The sequence below is a fragment of the Saccopteryx leptura genome, chromosome 11, assembly GCF_036850995.1.
Source record: "Saccopteryx leptura isolate mSacLep1 chromosome 11, mSacLep1_pri_phased_curated, whole genome shotgun sequence".
NCBI lineage: Eukaryota > Metazoa > Chordata > Mammalia > Chiroptera > Emballonuridae > Saccopteryx > Saccopteryx leptura.
The window spans coordinates 80,387,268-80,408,769 of NC_089513.1; the positions used below are offsets into that span (position 1 = coordinate 80,387,268).

The window sequence follows — 21,502 nt, forward strand, 5'->3', positions numbered from 1 at the left end:
ATGTCTGATTTCTTTTTTCCTTTAAGAATGATTACTGCAAATTGAGTTTGTGGGTGAAAAGATGAAACCTTTTTAAAGCATTTGCTATCTATATGTGGCCAAAATACATCCAGAAATATTTACATTCTTATAAAGGAAAGTATATGATTACCATGTAAGTTATGTAAATTTTATTTTATTTTTTAAATTGTCTATAATCAGGAATAAAAAACAACCACTATCTCCTAAAATAAGTAAGAATATATATTCCTGACTCTGAACATTTTTTTAATTTAAAACATTCAGATAATTCTGAGAGTTAAGGGTACAAAGGACTTCAGTTCCTGCTCTGAGTGAAAGGGGAGCCCCGGAAGGGCTGAGTGGAGGAGGGAGGGGAAGTGAGTCAGGAACCTCTGGCTGGTGTGCTGAGCATAGACTGTGGGGACTCCAATGGAATTGGGGACTCAGGGAGGAGGGTCCTGTGCTCCTCAGAGTGTGATGGGGGAGGCGGGAGCTGGCTGTCCCAGGGAATTGTGGGTAGTGAAGGCTTCTGTCCACGTCCTCAGGGTGGAGCCCAGGGTTTCCTGATGGCTACGGTTTGGATAAGTACCTTTAATGTTACATTATTTTAGGAATGTATACCATGTTGGAATCAAAAGTTAAGAGACTCTCAAGCAGACATTTGTAGAGGAGACTCTTGGGTCACCACTGATTGTGGGTGCTCCCCGAGTCAGCTGTGGGGAGGCAGAGTCTTCATGTGGATTCCTCCATCTTCTTCCATGTCTTCACGTCCACCTAAATCTTTCTGTTGTCTCTCCATCTACACAACAGGTAAAAATGGTGAGGTCCCTGGCCTTCCATCTGCTTGGCCTCCCTGTCTGCCTCACCTTGGTCCAGCTGCTCGCCCCTTGCTCAGGTAGGAAACAGTTCTGCGTTTATATATCTGAAGCAGCTGCCTATAGTGTCCAGTCAGAGCCTAAGACTCCTCCCCATCCTGGAAGGCTTATCCTCCCATCCAGGTACTAACCAGGCCTGACCCTGCTTAGCTTCCAAGGTCAGACGGGATCGGGCGTGTTCAGGGTAGTATGGCCGTAGACTGGAAGGCTTATCCTGACTGTACTTCAGTTAGGATTCAGTGCCTATCCAGGTGTTTCTTACCTCACCCAACCTGCGTGGGTCACCCCGTTACCCTCTGCCCCAGCTACCTGTGACAAAGCATGCTTCTCTGCTGACCAGCTCAGTTTACTGTGGTTGGATCTCCTGACCCCGTCCTGACCATGGTGGGTGAAGATGCTGAGCTGCCCTGTCACCTGTCCCCAAAGATGAACGCGGAGGATATGGAGCTAAAGTGGGTGCGACCCAGCCTCAGGCAGGTGGTGCTCACGTATGCACATGGGAGGGAAGAGACACAGGCAGCAGAGTATCGAGGGAGAACTTCGATTTTGAGAGAGGACATCACTGAGGGGAAGGCTGCTCTCCGGATTCACAACGTCACAGTCTCTGACAGCGGAAACTACCTGTGTTATTTCCAAGATGGAGACTTCTATGAAAAAGCCCTGGTGGGGCTGAAGGTTGCAGGTGAGCCTCAGGTCTGTTCTCATTGTTCTTCTGTGGGAACTGGGGAGAGAGGCTCCAGAGCCACCTCAGAGCACTCCTGGCTACTCACCAACAAATGCCACCTCCGCCTTCCAACTCTGCTTCTCTGAGGACCTTGACAGACACAGGTTGTCTTCCAGGAAGAGGAAGGAAGAGAAGGGGTCTAGCCACATCTAAGGGGATTTACAGAAAACAATCTCTGCTCTGACCCAGATGGAGCTGGGTCTAGTGTAAGGTTCAGGCAATAATCAGACAGTGGTCACATCATGGAACAGTTTCTCCAGCACAGCACATGTCCGTAAACAGCTCCTCAGTGAAACCCGGCTGGAGTTCTCTAGAGTGAGTGTGTGCTCCATTCCTGAGGAGACCCTTACCAGTACAGAGGGCTCCCCATAATTCAGGCTCACTTTTCCTTCCACAGCGCTGGGCTCTGATCTTCACATTGAAATGAAGGGCTATGAGGAAGGAGGGATTCGTCTGGAGTGCACGTCTGCAGGCTGGTATCCGCAGCCCCACATCGAGTGGAGAGATGACAGGGGACAGAGCTTGTCCTTTGTGGCAGCTCCTGTGACTGCAGACAGCCTGGGTCTGTATGCAGCCTCAGCATCTGTGACCGTGGAAGGCGACTCTGGGAGGGGGATCTCCTGTATCTTCAGAAACCCCCTGCTCAGCCAGGAAAAGACAGCCAGGGTTTCCATTGCAGGTGAGTGCCCTGCGCTACCCTGTGCTTAGCTGTGGCCCCTGGGGGAAGACTGTTTCTGTCTGCTGCTGACTTGAGTTTTTGCAGTAGAGGTACGGCACAGAGCAGGGACCTGGGTGCTTCTTTCCCCCATAAAGCTGTTTATGTCACAGACATCTTCTGAGCATTTCCTGCGTGCCACAGACTGTGACAGGCAATGGGAATTGTGGCAAATGGTAAGGTCAACAAAGACATGACAACCATAAGAAAACCAGGGTGTGCAACCTATATCTTACAGAACGGTCTTATCTCCTTAAAATGTAAAACAACTCAGTAGAAAAATGTGCAAAGAACATGAATTATCAGTTCACAGGAAAGTATATAACTCATGAAAGGATTTCCAATCTCACTGAATAAGGAAATGTTTTCCACTTGTGAGACGGGCAACAAACAAAACACAAGGTGTGTAGAACACATTTTGGTGGCAGGCTTGCGGGGAGACAGTCACTCTTAGAGGGTTGTTGCTACAATGTGGTATATTTCTGGTATACATTGTCACAGCTTCTATTGGGGGAAATGGAGCAATCTTTAACCAAACTAGTTATTTATTGATACAAAATCCCAGTTCTGGGAATTTATCTGACAGGTCAGCTTTTATTTGTGTGAAATGACCCATGTAAAACGCTATTTCTTAAACCATTAATTAAAATAGCGGAATGTTAGAGACTGTGCTATACCCTTCCGTGGAACTTGTAAACTGTGAGAGAACACAGACGTGCTCTCTGTGCTGACATGGACGGTCCTCAAGGCACTTGGTGAACAGAGAGAGCAAGCGCCAGACCAGCTGGTGCAGAGTGCTGTGTTTGCTGTGAGCAAGAACAAATAAGAACATGTTTCTATTTTAAAATTTAATAAACACTTGCGTGGCACTCAGTATACATCAGGCACTTGATAAATATTAATCTAATCCTTCTACCTGTTGGGACACCAGGAACATTATGGTGAAGTCATTAGTTCCAGGTCACATACTAGTGAGGATGAAGATCAGAATTTGAACCCAGGCCCTCCAACCCCGACACTCACGTTCTTAATCCCATATAAAGCTGACCAATGGGAACTAATAAGTGGGGAAGAAACGAGGGAGTGGAGAGAAGTCTTCTATGACTTTGTATGTGTATTTTTTATATTTGAACTATTCTTATTTATGTGAGAGGCAAACATTTCAAGACAATAGTGTTATGTGACAGAGTTCTGGGCACTTTGGGAAGAGAACCATCTGTCCCAAGAAACCTGGTGACCCCGCCAGGTCAGAGGCTGAGGCTGTCCCTTCGCAGGTCCCCTCTTCTGGAGCGCGCGGCCCTGGATGGTGGCCCTCGCGGTGACCCTACCGGCTCTGCTGGGACTTCTGGCGACAGCGGGGTTCTTCCTGTGGCGACAGCAGAAGACAAATGAGGGTCTGTCCACGGAGAAGGAGAGGGAGCGAGCGGAGAAAGAAGCAGCGCTCTTGAAGGAGCAGCGGGAGCGAAGCGCCAAAGGTGAGTCCCGGCTGCAGGAGCGCGACCGCCCCACCCCAGCCCGCGCACCCACCGCGCCCGTCCCCCCTCAATTTCCGTGACGGGACTTTTTTCTGCTTATTTCCAGAGGAGCTGCAGCGCGAACTCAGTAAGTACAGGTCCCTCCCCGCGCGTTCCGGGGTCCCTGCGTCACGCGCGTCACCGACTCCTCACTTGTTCCCCGCAGAGTGGAGGAGGATCCAGTACCTGGCGCGTGAGTGTCCCGGACCCTCGTCTCAGACTCTCTGCTCGGATATGATCCCGCCCTTCCCTCACCCCTAACCCCCCGGGGGTGGGGGAGATAAGGACGCTGATGGGGGAGCCGGGCAGGGGTTTTCTCAATGGAGAAGGGGCTTCAGTCTCCACCAGGGGCCGCTCGCACCGGGACATCCAGGGGACACAGGAAAGGACAGGGGCGGGGGAGGTGGACTCAGTGTGTGAGGTCCTCCCCTCCCTGGTGGCTTTACACAGTCTGTAGCCTTCTTCGAAAAAAATACTGCCTGACCGGGTGGTGGCGCAGTGGATAGAGCATTGGACTGGGATGCAGAGGACCCAGGTTCTAGGTCCCGAGCTCGCCAACTTGAGCGAGGGCTCATCTGATTTGAGCAAAAGCTCACCAGCTTGAGCCCAAGCTCGCTGGCTTGAGCAAGGGGTCACTCAGTCTGCTGAAGGCCTGCAGTCAAAGCACATATGAGAAAGCAATCAATGAACAACTAAAGTGTTGCAATGCACAACGAAAAACTAATGATTGATGCTTCTCATCTCTCCATTCTTGTCTGTCTGTCCCTGTCTGTCCCTGTCTATCCCTCTCTCTGACTCTCTCTCTCTCTCTCTCTCTCTCTCTCTCTCTCTGTCTCTGTAAAAAAAAAATACTGGAGAAAAGTGTCTCTTAGGAAGAGGAGTGGCTTCAGTGTCACTTGTCACAGAGTTGTCGTAAACTGCTGAAAAGAATAGTGTCTGAAATAATTCTCTCATTAAGTTGCCCAATTCCTTTCGGAAGTAGGCAGGAAATAACAGGTTGAGAGAGACGGATTCTAGCACACATACACACATATGCACACGGGGAGCCCATGCCCAGGCGCGGGAGTAAAGTAGTCACCCCTTATCCCAGGGGAACACTTTCCAAGACCCCCAGTGGATGCCTGAAACCGAGGATAGTACCAAACCCTGTATGCACTACTAGGTTCTTCCTTTTCTATGAAGGAAAGCTTCTCATGGGCACACCGGTTGCCAGCATTACTGTTCATTCTTGCACTTTGCAGCCATTATTAACTAAAATAAGGATCGCTGGAACACAAGCACTGTGAAAGTGCCACAGTGCCACAGTAGATCAGATCATGGAGACAGTCCTAAGTGGCTAAGGGGGGCCTTATCTGGGTAGCGCAGTTGGTTGAAGGGCTGTCTCGACATGGTAAGGTTGTGGGTTAGATCCCTGCTCAGGGCAGATACAAGAAATCAAGCAAAGGCCTGACCTGTGGTGGTGCTGTGGATAAAGCATTAACCTGGAGCGCTGGGGTCATTAGTTTGAGGCCTAGGGCCCGCCCTGTCAAGGCACAAACAAGAAGCAAATATGAGTTGATGCTTCCCTCCCCCCTTCTTTCTCTCCCCTGTCTCTCTACAATCAATACATAAAATCTAAAAAAAATTAAAAGAATAAAAAAAGAATCAACCAATGAATGCATGAATGGGCAGAACAACAACTTGATGTATCTCTTTCTGTTTTTGTGTCTGGCTTTCCATCTTCCATTCTCTCTCTAAGAGAGAGAAAATTAAGTGGCGATTCACGAAAGGGCAGGTCAGCGAAGGATGGCGCAAGATTTCATCACGCTGCTCAGAATGATGTTCAGTTTAAAACTCAGGACCCAGGTTCAAAACCTTGAGGTGGCCGGCTTGAGCAGTAGGCTCATCTGCCGCGAACCAGCACAGCTAGTAATTCCAGGTCCTGAGTGGGAACAATGTGAATTAAGAAAATAGGCTTAAAGAAATAAAAGGATGGGGTGGGGAGGGCTCTGAGATTGCTGCTGGCAAGAATAGAGCGCGATCCCCACCCCTGCCCCGCCCGCCCGTTTCTTGCTTTATTTATAGGGCAAAGTGAGGCCAGTAGCAAATCAGAGATCTCTGATCACAATGTTTCCAAGGCAACTCAAGAATTTTACCAAGTGCAGAAAACCCCCACCATACATAACATCTTAACTTCACACAAAACAAAGGATAGAAGGAACTTGCCTCCATTCTTTCCGGGGGACATGGGGGGTAGGATGAGTACAAACAACCCAGCATCACAGCTTAACAGCTTTTAGTAACTTCACAGAACAAGTGAGGGGGGGGGGGGTTGGGCAGACTATCAGCTTACAGCCAGTGCCCTACACCTCTGTCCCCCAAAAATCTAAACTGCAAAAACCCTGTTGGCTTTTCGGTCCCCAACACTCAACCAGCTTGAGTATGGGATCATAGACATGAGCCCAAGGTCACTCTGACTTGAGCAAGGTGTGACCGGTGTGACTGGAGCCTCTGGTCAAGGCACGTATGAGAAAGCAATCAATGACAAACTAAGTGCCGCAATTACTAGTTGAGCTTATTTCTCTCTCTTAAAAAAAAAAAAAAAGTTAGGAGTTGTTTATTTCTAGCAGTCTCTATTTAATAATTTCTGACCACAGTTGCAGAAAGTAACTGAAACTTAAGAAAGTGAAGCCGCAGACAAGGGTGACTGCTGTGCAGACAGGTACACACAGATCTGCAGTGACAGCTGGGACAGCTGGTGCAGGGTGCCTGCAGGGTCACTAGATGCAGTGGATTTAAAGAGGGGGGAGCAGAGAACTGAACAGGCAGAGGGACAGGCAGGAAGGGGGGGGGGAATCAAAAGAGAAGATTAGATGGATTCAAAAGGAAGAGAAAGGAAATGACCCAGAAATGGCAGGTCAGGTGACCCTCTGCTGTCTCCCCTTGCAGGTGGGGAGAAGTCTCGGGACTACGCTGGTGAGTGACTCTGATGCTCTCTGTGTACAAAGCATTTAAACCCTCTCTCTGCTGGTGAGTAATGATCAGATCCAGCTCAGAGGCCCAACCCACCTTTCTGGACACTCAGAGAGGACCTTCCCCATACAGTGTCCCCTCACCCTGCTGACACAGATGCCCACACACCTGGGCCAAGCATGGCCATGTCGCCTGCAGCCTCAGCATGATGGAGGGAAGCTCAACATTCAACAAGTTTCATGCCTGATCCTCAGAGCTGTAGATGCAGGAAACCGGATGTTGGAAGAGACTGAGGAGAGGAGAGAGAAGAGGCTTAGTGAGGGAGATGGTGGGGGAAGAACAGAAATGATGACCTTTCCTTGTCTGTGTCTCCTTCCTTTCAGAGTGGAAGACGGCCCTCTTCCAACCTGGTGAGTGAGTCACTGTATGTTCCCAAGGACAACAACCAAGGGACATTTTTTTTCCCTCCAACTCCTGACTGGGGGAGTCTAGGAGTGGTGACTTGAGGTCCTGGTCTCAAAGGTGTGTCCTTCTGCTGCTGAGGACACAGAGAACCAGGGACAGCTGCTGTCCTGGGCTCCACTGGTCCTTGTGGGAAGGAAGAGGCGTGAGGGGTGCAGCTGGGGGAAGGGGCTGCAGGAGAGTCAGGATGGGACCTGACCAGGCTTCTGCCCCTCCTGCCCCTGTGTGTCCTCAGGTTACACAATGTTTCTGAGGTTTAGCCCCCTCTTTTTATGATGGTGCATATTCCTACTATGTGAGGATTGAGGTGAAGATTAAATAACATAATGGATGCATATTGTTGAAAACACCAACAGGAAAGAGATAACCTGTTCAAAATGGGTGTCTGGTGGTAATGACCATGGTAAGGAGAAGGTATTGTAAGGCATAAAATTGATGCAAGTCACTCCTTAGAATGTAACAGACCATATTATAGAGTAATTTACTCACAGGAGTGTAGGCTCAGAACGGACAGAAGACTCAGCATTCTGTTCAGATTATTCACTACTAACAGACCCATAACAGTCCTTTTTTTTTATAGTGTAACTCATAACAGACTAATGACAGGACAGAGAGGCAACAGTTGTGGTAGCAGCAGCCACACCTCCTGGTAGTCTTGTGATGGATGATTCTTTAAAATCGATCCTACCACCAGTTTGGTACGGACCTTTGTTGTCACGTCATTCTAGCTGTCTCAACAGAAATGTTTATAGATATATCAGAATGCAGATCATCATTACGTAGAGGGCTTTGGTGTGCTTGCTGAGGACAGTGAGGTTGGTCAGAGGTCACAGCATGAAAAGGTGAAGGAAGTCCGTGACACAGAGATGCAGTTGGTTCTTTCACAGCCACATCTGCACAGTGAAGAAGGAGGGATAGAGAAGGAACTACTTCCAGAGGCAGGGGTGGCATTAAAGGAAACCAGCAAGGATGAATGGTGCCCCAGGGCTCCCACAGTGGGAGCTGTCACCACCCCTAGGCTGAAGGGGAGGGACAGGGAGCAGTCACTGGAGCCCAGAGGAAGCTGGAGCTCAGGGAGAGGCTGCCTGAGAGGAGTCAGGCTCTGTCAGAGCATCTCCAGTGGAGGAAGTGGGGGAGTCAGTGCTGGGTCTCTTTCCTTTCTCCTTCCTGTCGCAGCTGGTACCTCCTCTTGGCCAAAACCAGCAGGTAACCAGAGGCAAGGGAGCCAGTGCTGTTGTCCGTAGATGACTGATTTTGAGGACAGAGAGGATGGGAATAGGTTGGGTAATGGGCCCAAAAGCATGTAGAGCCCTCAGCATGGCCGCACGCACAGGAAAGACATAGTCAGTCTATCATCACACCAGGCACTTCCTCCAAGCCCAGACTTGAGAAAAATGTAACACAGTTTGTCCCATTTTACCCTAGAGATTAATATCTTTTCCCCATTTTACAGAAATGAAATTGAGAGTCAAGATTTTACATATTTTGTGTCTGTAGGAAAATAGACTTAGCAACTAAGGAAGTCACCCAGCTCGGGAGGGGGGAGCCAGGCCTGAAGTTGGAGTCCGTGTGACTGTGTGTGTGTGGAGTCCGTGTGACTGTGTGTGTGGAGTCCGTGTGACTGGGCAGCACAGCTGGGCACGGTCATGGGGGGAGGGAAACGGGGCAAAGGTGGAAGGTCGGCACCAGCAGGTTAGAAAGACCCCACCTTTTCTCAGAACACGGACCCCTGTGGTTTCTCGGGGCGTTGCTGAGAGTCACATTCAGGGCAGGTGGGGACCCCAGGCTCTGAGGTCCGGGAACCATGGCTGACCCCGCGCCATCTGACTCCTCTGCAGCGGATGTGCTTCTGGACCCGGACACGGCAAACCCAATCCTCGTCGTTTCTGAGGACCAGAGGTGCCTGCAGCGGGCGGACGCGCGGCGGAGCCTGCCGGACCACCCCACGAGATTTGACTGGCATTACTGCGTGCTGGGCTGTGCCAGCTTCACCTCAGGGAGACATTTCTGGGAGGTGGAGGTCGGGGACAGGAAGGAGTGGCACGTTGGGGTGTGCAGTGAGAGCGTGGAGAGAAAATGTTGGGTTAAAATGACACCTGAGAATGGGTTCTGGACAATGGGGCTGTCTAATGGCAGTGACTACAGGGCTCTCACTGACCCACGGACCAAACTGACACTTGTCAACCCTCCTGAAAGCGTGGGCGTTTTCCTGGACTACGAGTGGGGGGAGGTCTCCTTCTACAACGCCAGTGATGGGTCGCACATCTACACCTTCCCACACACATCCTTCTCTGGGCCTCTGTGGCCTGTTTTTAGGATTTTGACATTGGAGCCCACTGCCTTGACCATTTGCCCATCCCATAAAACAGCGGGCAATTCCCTTGTGCCTGAGCCAGTGCCTGACCCTTCCCCGGAGACCCCAGTGGCCTCAGGCTCAGCTGATGGAAATGGGGACCCTCAGGATGATGTAATTACTTCACTGCTCCCTGGCCAGCCTGGAGCTGGAGACCTTAACAGTAAAAGGTCACAGCAGTAAAATACTATGAACACACTGAGTGACGCACTTCACTAATAGTAACTCAGTTTTCCACAGGACAAAGGAGATGAGGGTGCAGAAAGTGAATTAACTTTTCTAAAGTGACTTCGACCTTGGCCAGCTGGCTCAGTGGATAGAACATCGGCCCAGGGTAGGAACGTCTTGGGTTCAATTCCCTGGTCAGGGCACACAAGAGAAGCTGCTTCTCTCCCTCTTCCCTTCCTGCCAGGGACAGATTTGTTCCAGTGTTGACCCCAGGCGGGTGCTTGGTCAGAGCATGTCACCTTTAGGGGCTAACAGGTTGGCTGATTCAAGCATTGGAGGGCTGGGGGTTGCCAGGTAGATCCCAGTCTAGGCGCATGTGGGAGTCTGTCTCACTATCTCCCTTTGTCTATCTCAAAAAAGAAAAAAGAAAAGAAAAGCTAACTTTTATAGACAACGTACTGGGTGCCGTGCTGAATGCTTCGGGGAAATGTCACTTGCTAATCCTCACCACAGACCTGTGAGGCAGCCTGATTTTGAAATCGTGGAAAGTGAGGCCGGTTCAAATTACACGACTTATACTTCAGACAGAGAGAAGTGCTGATGGGAGATACTCAGCATAAGCTCCGTTTCTCGACCTCTGGTCTGTTGCTTTGTTCCTGTTGGGCAGGGTCCTGTGCTGCCCTGAGGTTCCCTTCCCGGGGCCCTAAGGGTAGAGGTCACTGTCAGTGATTGTAGAAGCGACACCCTACTTGGATCCTTTAAGGTCAACCATCAGAGCCATGGTCCACCTCTTCACTGACTGGCTCTGCAAGACAAGTTCTTGCAGAGAATGAATTCACAGTGACCACGTCACACACGGCTGAGAAGGGACTAGAGGCCAACATCTTAACCAACAATGTGACCTGTGATCACGGAGCAGAACCACCCTCCTGCTTCATACCTAAAGGTCATCTGTGAAACACAAATTTGGAAGAAGGGAGCTAGATGAGCTCCAGTGAAGTTTCCATCACATTCTAGATCTATCTGCAGAAAAAGGTCATCCCACCTCTGGTCATTCACTGATGTTACTAGAGGTTCCTTTTACCTGGTGGGTCCTGGGGAGAAGCCACTCTTTTATTTATTTATTTATTTATTTATTTATTTATTTATTTATTTTACAGAGACAGAGAGTGAGTCAGAGAGAGGGATAGACAGAGACAGACAGACAGGAATGGAGAGAGATGAGAAGCACCAATCATTAGTGTTAGTATTGTATTCCTGCTGCTGTAATAAATAACCACAAATTTTATGATCTAGTATAACACTAATTTATTATGTCAGATTTCTGTAAGGGAGAAGTGCAACATGGCTCCTTCTGGGCTGAAACCAAGGTGTCTGCAGGCTGGGTTCCTTTCTGGGGGATCCAGGGAAGAGTCTGCTTCTTGCTCATTCTGATTGTTGGCAGGAGCGAGTTTCCTGCAGTGGTGGGACCCAGACTGGCATTCCTTGCTGGCTGTCAGGAGAAGCTGAGAGCTCTGCAGGCTGGGAACATCTGGAGGTGTTCTTGCAGGAGCAGGTGTGAGGGAACAATTCAGGTGAAGGGAATGATGTGGGGACAGAGTCCCAGTTCTGGAATAATTGCTGGTGGGGACACTGTTAGTGTGCTAACTGCAGTGTTGAATTGAGTCAGAGGGGAATGAGAGACCTCCATGGAAAACATTTAGGTCCATGCTGGAAATGTTAAGAAATGTGCTTTGGGAAGATTATTCTAGAAGAAATGAACCCAATGGCCTGACTGAAGTCTGTGGGGCACAGAAAAGTAACACCAAGTGGTCATAGGGGTGCATGATTCAACCAGACCATCTACTGGCAGACGAGGAAGCATTTGTTCACCACGACCCTTTGGGCACTTGAGTGCCGGCTCCCGAGGAAAAGAAAGGGCTTTCTCTTTTCACTCAGGGTCCTCACGTCTCTCACTCTGTAGTTTCTGAATAGGGACAAGGTCTCTATCACAGCAGCTGCAGCTGCTGTCTGGCTCTAGTCTCTACCCCCAGGCCCTCCCTACATCCACTCATCTCCCCTCAGCCCCCCACAATCCCAGTTACTTGAACAAGATCTTTTGGCTTTGGGAAGAGGGTGCTTATGTTCACCTCAACACCTGCCCTTCTGTAACCCCAACCACTCACACACCTGTGCAACACAAATACATACATGAACACATAGAGGCCGCTCTCCTAGTAGTGAACAGCAATGTCACACCACACAAGAAAATTTCAAGATTGTGCAAAAAAGAGATAGTGTGCAGAAGAAGGGGAGGCCCTGCTGGTTCCGGAGAATGGTTTCTGGACCCTGGAGATGTTTGGGAACCAGTACCGGGTCCTGTCCTCTCCTGAGAAGATTCTTCCCCTGAAGGAACGCCTTCGCCGGGTGGCTGTGTTCCTGGACTACGAATCTGGGGATGTCTCCTTCTATAACATGAGGGACCGATCACACATCTACACGTGTCCTCGTTCTCTCTTCTCTGGGCCCCTGAGGCCCTTCTTCAGGCTGGGGTCTGAGGACAGCCCCCTCTTCATCTGCCCAGTGTTCACAGGGGCCCAGGGGGTCACAGTACCTGAGGGTGGCCTGGTCCTTCACAGGGCAGGGACCCAGCGCAGCCACCAAAACCAATTCCTTGATCTCAGAGACAAGCAGGGAAGCCCCGGCCATCTCTACTAGCAGAGCACAGAGTCCCCTGAGGACACAGCCCTCCTGTCCTCTGGTCACAACGGAGAACTTCCTCCAGAGACTCCTTGATGCCCTCTTCAGTCCCCAGCTCCATCCCCCTCATCAGACTATAGCATTAGTAACTCATTTGCTTGTCACCGTGGGGCAGGGTCAGTCTCAGGAAACTAGAGCTTCCACATGGCTCCCAACCAAGAAGAAAGAGGGAGACAGTGACAGGCTGAGAGTTGGCTGCTTCACCATCAGGGTGACACGGTCAACACAGGACTTGACATCAGTCACTGTAAACTTAGGGTGAGGACAACAGGATGCACTAGACCTAAGAGGACTAGGAACTAGTCTGGGAGGTCAGAGACAGAGGAAAGGGGACCAGAGATCTGGGACAGGCCCAATCTGTTGGTGTGGTTAAGACCCACCATGATGGCCAGGGGTCCCAGCTCCTGAAGGTCCATCCTCAGCCACCCCCAGATTTCCAGCCCACAGAGTAAAGCCCCCAGGCCTGGGAGGATGAAAGACGAGGACACCTCTGGGTCTGGTCTAGCTCAGGCGACCCTGCCATAAACATTCTCAGTCCCTGTTAGTGGCCTGACGTTTACAGTCCTGTTTGTGCAGGTGACCATTGGACCAAGCTAATCACAAGGTCCAGGTTCAGTGGGAAGGCCATCGGTTTCTAGCTCCTTGGTCTCAGGATGACTTTATACACTTAAAATTTATTGAGGACCCTGATGAGCTTTTGCTCATTTTCCTTATACCTGTCAATATTTACTATGTTGGACTGAAAAACTTTTGAAGACATATTTATTAATTTCTATTTAAATCACAGTTATAAACTGATTACAGGCTAATGTAAATAACATGTTTTGTGAAAAATAACTTGTTTGCAAAACAAGTAAATACTCTCAGTTTTGTGGAATTGTTTGATTTTTTTTTTCAAATCTTATGGCTGGCTTAATAGAATACTAAATTCTCCTATCTGTGTACATAAGAACTTGTTAACATGTTGGGAATTCTCTGGAGGGTTCATCTGAGCCACACTGGTGGCATTGCCCAGGAGCGAGATCTCAAATGCTCTGGAGGATGACAGTTTTGCAGCTTCTCTTCTGCATTTGGAATGAAAGAGTACGCAAAGGTGGGAGAAAGGGGAGTTAACCGGACCCTGTGTCCTTGGGGGGCAAGAGGGTGATTGCTCTTCCAGGGGTCTGAAAAAGAGGATGACTTGTAGTCATAAAAAGGTGTTAACCTAGATGCACAAGGACAGTGCACAGGGTAGGCTAAAGGTGAAGATTACCTTTTACTAAATAAGTATAGACTTGGGGGCATGACTCCCCACCGTGACCTGCCCATTTAGGCGTTTGTTGTTAGATCACCTTGTAAGGTTTCCGTGGGTCACTGATTTTTCACAGGACCTTTTTCACTTGCAACACCAGTGTCTTAAGAATCAAACAGAGCAAGAGGTACCTTAAAAAGAAAGTCCAGATAAATAGATAATGCCTGGCTTCATTTTCTCCATGGAAAATTTACTTTGTTACAATTTCCTTCTTCCTTTTTCTGGCATTAATTTCTCATTAAGAACCCCATTTCTGGGGAATTGTCACCTTTGTGTTTTCTGTTGCTTCCCTGGAAGCCCTCACTTCCCTCACTCGTCTTTATTTGATATGAGTTGGAGCTCACCCACCAAGAATAGCCTTTTCTTTAGGTTCTCTCTCTCTCTCTCTCTCTCTCTCTCTCTCTCTCTCTCTCACACACACACACACACACACACACACTCACACACACACACACACACACACACACCACATACATACATGCACCCTCACTTATAAGTGCTCATCTATCCATTGGCTAAACTATCCTCAGCCAATGAGGACCTGGATCGTGGAAAAATCATTCTGAGTTCTCAGCCCTCAGTGACAATTCTGAGATGGTGGCTTCTAGTTCCACACAATGTCTCAGAGACTCCCTAGCAAGATTGAGCCACAGATGTCCACAAGATATCCACGTTTTATCACACTTGTTATTGGCACTTCCCTATCTCATATACTGACATCCCTACAGTGTTTTCTGGGACCAGAACCCAAATAGAATACTTGCTTGCATCTCTGTCTCAGGATCTGCTCTTGGGAGTCAAACTAAGACCATATCTGATAAGGGAATAAGAGTGACAACTAAGACCAGAGGAAACAAGGCAAATGAATTCATGCCTAGCCCCTAAAATTCCTACATTCTGTATGCTCATGTTTTCTAGAGCTGGTTGTATGGCCAGTAGCCGTGGTCACCATCACAGCCGCCTGGTTCATGCAGGTTCGCACTTGATTCGGACAGACGGTAATGAAACAACAGAGCCAAGAACTGGTAGGCTATTAGCTTTAATCCTAGCTTGCACTTGGCAGGCAAGAAATACACACAGTGGGAACACACTTCCCTTTCTATTCAAGGCTCCCAAAGCCACCGACTCATCTGAGTATTTCTAGAATCAAAGTTTCTAGCCTGACCAGGCAGTGGCACAGTGGATAGAGTGTTGGACTGGGATGCCGAGGACCCAGGTTCGAGACCCCGAGGTTGCCAACTTGAGCACGGGATCATCTGGTTTGAGCAAAAGCCCACCAGCTTGAACCCAAGGTCTCTGGCTCGAGCAAGGGGTTACTCGGTCTGCTGAAGGCCCGCAGTCAAGGCACGTATGAGAAAGCAATCAATGAACAACTAAGGTGTTGCAACGCGCAACAAAAAACTAATGATTGATGCTTCTCATCTCTCTGTTTCTGTCTATCCCTCTCTCTGACTCACTCTCTGTCTCTGTAAAAAATAAATAAAATTTTTTTAAAAAAAGTTTCTACCTCACCAGCCTTATTCACCTCTGTTCCCCATCACCTTCTCTCTGCACAAACTGGTTTCTCCTTCAGCACTCTGCCATCCGGCTGCTTCTCCTCTCCTCCACGTGGCCTTTCTCTGCTCTCCTCCAGCATGGGATCCTCTGCCCCATTTTATAGTGTAGAAAAAACCTTTAAGCCAATATACAAACAAGGAAATCTCTGATACAAAGTCACTTATCTGAGGCATAATAGGATTCCTCATGAGAGTGTACCACCCCACATCATGCAACAATCAAGGGTGTGGAGAAAAGCTTACAGCCTGTCCCCCACACCCAATGCAAACTATAAGCAAACAAACATATATATCAATTTACAAACTTATTTGACCGACACACATGCAAAAGAGACAAGGCCAAAATCTCAGCCAGAGCCGTCTCCAGGGCATCCCCACAGTTCACAGAAAACTCCAGCTGGGAGGAGGGGAAGACAGCACTACCATCCTAATACCTCCATCCAAATTCTGTCAGGTGTGGGTAGGTCACTGGAGAGAAGGGAGGAGAGGAAGGAGGCAGAACTCCAAATGCTACGGCATTTCCTTGACCAGGTTACGTTGCCTAATCCTGGAGTCACTAAGAAGATATACAGTAGCTTTAAGGAAAATAAATGATATGATCGAATTTGAGTTTGGGAAGGTATTCTCCTGGAAGTCTCATAGATCAGTTGTATGTGGGTCTTTCTCTCTCTCTTTTTAATCCAGTGAGAGGTGGGGAGGCAGAGACCGACTCCTGCATGTGCCCTGACCAGGATCCACCCAGCAAGCCCCCTACACCCAGCAGGCGCTCTACAGGGCGTTGCTCTGACCATCTGGGGCCTCTGCTCCAGCAATCGAGCTATTTCAGAGCCTGAGGCAAGGCCATGGTGCCATCCTCAGTGCCACCAGGGGCCAACTTTGCTCCAGCCATTCTTGGGGGTTGGAGGAGGAAGATAGAGAGAGAGAGAGAGGAAGGGGAGGGGTGAAGAAGCAGATTGTCGCTTCTCCTATGTGCCCTGAGAATTAAACCCTGGACTTTTACATGCTGGCTGGATGCTCTATCACTGAGCCAACTGGGGGTCTTAATCATGGTCCCAATTAAAAGTCAAGAACAAACTGTGGTGATAAAGGATTTTTGGTAGAAATATAATAAGAGATGACATTTTTAATTTATAGTAATCTCATACAGATTGATAAGAAACAGCACCAGAATCTGTCTAGGAAAAAAAACATGGAAAAGCAACCATCTGCTTCTCTACCCTTTCCCTCTCCCTTCTCTCTCTATCTCTCTTATCCCCTCCCTCAGCCATGTGTTGGAGCAAGTTGGCCCTGGGCACTGAGGATAGCTCCATGGTCTTCCCTCAGGTGCTAAGATAGCTCACTTGCTGGACAATGGAGCAATGGCCCCAGATGGGCAAAGCATCTCCTGGTAGGGGGCTTGCCAGGTGGATCCCGGTCAGGGTGCATTAGAGCAGTGGTCCCAGCCTTTTTTGAGCCATGGACTGGTTTAATGTCAGAAAATATTTTCACAGACCGGCCTTTAGGGTGGGATGGATAAATGTATCATGTGACTGAGACAAGTGTCAAGAGTGAATCTTAGACAGATGTAATAAAGGGAATCTGGTCATTTTTTAAAAAATAAAATATTGTTCAGACTTAAATATAAACAAAATGGAAATAATGTAAGTTTTATTCTTTCTCTTCGGACTGGTATCAAATGGCCCACGAACTGGTCTGCGGCTGGGGGTTGGGGACCACTGCATTAGAGAGTCTTTCTCTCTGCCTCCCTGCTTCTCACTAAGAAAACTTTAAAAAAAAGAAGAAAAGAAAAACGTCATTGACCTGAAGAGCTCACTTCCAGAATCTAGTCAATGGTCAATATAGAGGACGACCAGCTCACTATCATACAAATGCTTCATGAGATAATAACATCATCCATTTCACCCATCTCATCTCAGTGAAAACAAGGAGTAACACCACAGTAAAAGCAGACATTTGGAGAGAAGGATCTTCCAGTTGATGGTGAGATGGGTTCAGTGTTTCAGAAAGGACTTTGCCCACATGCTCATATACCCTTTGACACAGAGCTATATTTCTAAAATGTATCGGAAAGTATATGGAGCCTGACAGGTGGTGGTGCAGCAGATAGAGGGTCAATCTGGGATGATAAAGTCTCATATTAAAACCCTGAGGTTGGCCCTGGCCGGTTGGCTCAGTGGTAGAGCGTCGGCCTGGCATGCAGAAGTCCCGGGTTCGATTCCCGGCCAGGGCACACAGGAGAAGCGCCCATCTGCTTCTCCACCCCTCCCCCTCTCCTTCCTCTCTGTCTCTCTCTTCCCCTCCCGCAGCAGAAGCTCCATTGGAGCAAAAGTTGGCCCGGGTGCTGGGGATGGCTCCTTGGCCTCTGCCCCAGGCGCTAGAGTGGCTCTGGTCACGACAAAGCGACACCCCAGATGAGCAGAGCATCGCCCCCTGGTGGGCGTGCCGGGTGGATCCCGGTCGGGCGCATGCGGGAGTCTGTCTGACTGCCTCCCCATTTCCAGCTTCAGAAAAGTACAAACAAAATTTAAATAAATAAAATAAAACCCTGAGGTTGCCAGCTTGAGCACAGGCTAACCAGCTTGATCGAAGGGTCGCCATCTTGAGCTTGGGCTCATCAACATGATCCCATGGTTGCTCGCTTAAGCCCAAAGGTTGCTGATTTGAGCCCAAGGTCACTGATTTGAGCAAGAGGTCACTGGCTTGGTTTGAGCAACCCCCATCCCCGGGTCAAGGCACATATGGAAAGCAATCAATGAACGACTAAAATCTCACAACTACAAGTTGATGTTTTTCATCTGTCTCTCTTCTTGTCTCTGTTTCTCTCTTAAAAAAGAAAAGTATATGGAAAAGTTATCAACTATGTCGACAAAGACTCATATGTAAAGCACATTATTTTTAATATGCAAAAAATCCAAGATATCCCACAGTCTTGAAAACTATACAGATTTACAATATATTATGTAAATGGTGTCAGCAAGACTTGGTATAAGATTTGGGCTGTATTAGCAGAATTGGGGAGGATGTAGAGAAGGAGGGCTTTGCTCTGGATAGAATGCTGTCAGGATGGTGCAGGATGTAATTGGTCATTCACAGCCAGGATAGGGGAGGTTTGGGTGCTGCTGTGGTCTGGACACTGGTCATGTTTTTCTCTGTGCTCAAACCTAATTGTTGAGTGGTCTTGATTTTGTCCTGACCCATCACAGTAACAGAACTATATTCTGTTCCATGAAATTGCTCATGTGCCAACATCAACCCTGCATTTCTCTTCCTCTGGTCAGAAATTTACCCTGTGGCTTCTGCCAGGGCTGTTCACAGTGGAGCCCAGCAGAGGATGCAAAGTGGGGTGTGGAGGTCCTAACTCCCTACAAGGCTTCCTCTTCTAGCTACAGTCCCTCTTGGAGACCACAACTCCTCTTAAGAAAGCCTTTGATACCAGGCTCTGTTCTTTCAAGTCTTCTAAAGGCTTTTCCCCACTATCTCTTGGGTTTAAGGGTTTAGAGCAGTGGTTCTCAAAATGTGCGCCAGGGCACACTGGTGCATCCTAAAAGATTTCCAGGTGCGCCCTATGGTATTCCAGAGAAATGTGTGCCTGTTGGGGACCAAAAAGCCAACAGGGATTTTGGAGTTTAGATTTTGGGGAGACAAAGGTGTGGGGAATTGACTGTAAACTGACAGTCTGCCCAACCCCCCACCTTACTTGCCTGATTAAAATAGGTTGCAAAAGACTGTTAAGCTGTGGTGCTGGATTGTTGACACTACCCCACCATGTTCCCCGGAAAGACTGGAGGCAAGTTTCTTCTATCCTTTGTTTTGTGTCAAGTTAAGATGATATGTATGGTGGGGGGTTTCTGCACTCGACACAAGTAAGAGTAAAAAGAGAGGAATTCTTCAATGTATTGACAAGGAAATGACAGTTTGCCTTTCAAATATATACCCAAACATTGAAGAAATCACTAGGACACATCAGGCTCATGTTTCTCATAATCAGAAGAATGAAAAAACTTAATACATTCGCACTGGGACCCGCCAAATTTATTAAATCTTACTTAGAATATATCTATATATATATAAAGATAACATTTTTGTAATTTTTAAATTTTTTAACCCCTTTTTTATGACTTCTAAAAAACACTACTCAAAAAATGTAACATAAAAATGTTTTTTCATGTCAGAATAATTTTAATTTTGTTGTATTTATTTCATTTAATTACCATAAAAGCACGCTTGGACTTTATTTTTTTTCTTTAATATTTGATTTAATTATTGTAACATATTTCTCAGAAATCTGTATAGAGTGCGCCTACAATTACATGTAGCATTTTAAATGCTCCATGACTTCAAAAAGTTTGAGAACCACTGGTTTAGAGATGAGTGATATCTCTAAGGCTGGTCAGGCCCCGAGAAAGCAAAACCCCCCACAGCGTTGGAATCTGGCCTCTAGTTATCAACACCCTCCCTCCTTGTTTCACCGCCACAGGTAACAAGTTTCTGCCCTGCGGTGGGAAACACTGCCAGACTTTGTCCCATACAGAAGAGGGCTTCTCTTCCCCTTGCTGCTGATGTCATTTAGGGTCTCAGCTCAGCTGTATGCAGATGCCCCAATAGACTGTTTTATCCCCATGTATGGCCTGGCTTCCTTCTTGGGGAGGGGACCTAACCATAACAGCTCCATTTTAACAGCTAAACACAGAGACGGGTTGAAGCTGGTCTTCATCACAGGTCCTCCTCCATGCTAATCTTGTTCGCTGGTTTCTGCCCAGCAACTGATGAGACACACCGCTCTGAGCCAATCAGAAAACCAGTGCTTTCAAAGAGAAACAGCTTTTCCTAGGAAAAGGCAAGCTTTCTCTTTCCCCCACACTTTCTTCCAGAGTGGAGACTTAACTAGAACGGAGAAGGCTATTTATTGAGTGCCTTCGTTCTGTGATTTGCAGCTGGGAGCGTCAAGGGTAAGTGTGGAAAGATGGTAAAAGCCAGGGCCCCAGGTCTCCATAGAAAGGAGCCTGAAGCGGGACGTTCCTCACCCAGAGGAGGAGTGTGCTGCTGTGAACAGGCAGCTGAGGGCACAGGTGTGCCCACAGAGGCAGGGCAAGGGCCGTGCCTGCGTTGAGAAATCTGTGGGAGGGAGACACCCGGAAAGAGGGAGCTTCACAGCTGCATGTTTCCGACAAAGACATTCCCAAACCTTCCAGGGTCTACCACCTATTCCTGTCAGCACAATAGTGGGAAATGAAATGTTTAGCTTAGGATAAGGAGGGAAGCTAAATGAAATTACTTTTGCTAAGAGTGTTGGGGCTGGCTTATTAGTCCCCGCTTGCTTAGTTTACAAGTTTTATACATATAAAGAATTTCAAAAGGGATGATTCTTAGAAAGCATATAAAATGTTACAGAATACAGGTTTTTCAAGTAAGGGGAGTGGGATCGTGATCCCTTTGTCTAGAGGTTAACATCACTCTCAGGACTCCAGGAGGGGAGGAAGAGTTAGGATCAGTGTAGGAATTTTTAGGATCAATGTAGGAATTTTTAATTAAGATATGTAAATACTGCCTCCTAAAAGCTCTTAAGGAAAGGAAAGAGGAAGTTTTCAGATAAGTTCTACCTTCTTTGCTCTGTCTAGCAAGTGACCTCAGTCCTTCCAGAAATCTATAGTTAAACTATGATTAACTACTAACTTTTGCCCCGTTAATCTCTTTCTCTTGTTTTTTTTTTTCTTCCTCAGAACGGAGGGTGTAAAGCCAGTAGCCACGGTCACAATCACAGCCACCTGGCCAATGCAGGTTCGCATTAGATTCGGACAGACGGTAATGAAACAACGGAGCCAATAACTGGTGGGCTATTAGCTTTTATCTTAGCTTGCACCTGGCAGGCAAGTAAAAATACACACTGGGCTCCAAAACCCACTCATTCAGTGCTCACAAAGCTATTGACTTATCCGAGTTTCCTAGAATCAAAGGTATCTAGCTCACCAGCCTTATTCACTTCTGTTCCCCATCTCCTTCTCTCTGCACAAACTCTGCACAAACTGGCTTCTTCTTCAGAACTCTACCATCTTGGCTGCCTCTCCTCTCCTCCATGAGGCCTTTCTCTGCTCTCCTCTCTAATGCTAATCTCAGGAACCAAGAGAGAGCAAGCCCCGGTCTGCCCCATTTATA

General features: G+C 48.0%; 1 protein-coding gene across 10 annotated transcripts in view; it reads left to right on the forward strand.

Moving 5' to 3' along the window:
* The window catches only part of LOC136382963 (butyrophilin subfamily 3 member A3-like), a 108,903-nt gene extending 98,414 nt beyond the window's left edge, over window positions 1-10,489 (forward strand). For 2 of the 10 annotated variants that reach the window (XM_066352358.1, XM_066352359.1), the window contains exons 3-12: window positions 27-154; window positions 811-895; window positions 1,216-1,557; window positions 1,997-2,278; window positions 3,589-3,789; window positions 3,896-3,916; window positions 3,995-4,021; window positions 6,757-6,783; window positions 7,164-7,190; window positions 9,081-10,469. In XM_066352358.1, coding sequence (XP_066208455.1) covers window positions 817-895; window positions 1,216-1,557; window positions 1,997-2,278; window positions 3,589-3,789; window positions 3,896-3,916; window positions 3,995-4,021; window positions 6,757-6,783; window positions 7,164-7,190; window positions 9,081-9,778 — 1,704 coding nt within the window. In that variant the 5' untranslated portion in view covers window positions 27-154; window positions 811-816 and the 3' untranslated portion in view covers window positions 9,779-10,469. Of the gene's footprint in view, window positions 1-26; window positions 155-810; window positions 896-1,215; window positions 1,558-1,996; window positions 2,279-3,588; window positions 3,790-3,895; window positions 3,917-3,994; window positions 4,022-6,756; window positions 6,784-7,163; window positions 7,191-9,080 lie in introns of those variants that run through there. The other 8 variants (XM_066352360.1, XM_066352367.1, XM_066352366.1 and 5 more) reach the window with 8 other exon arrangements.
* The last annotated feature ends 11,013 nt before the right edge of the window (window positions 10,490-21,502 follow it).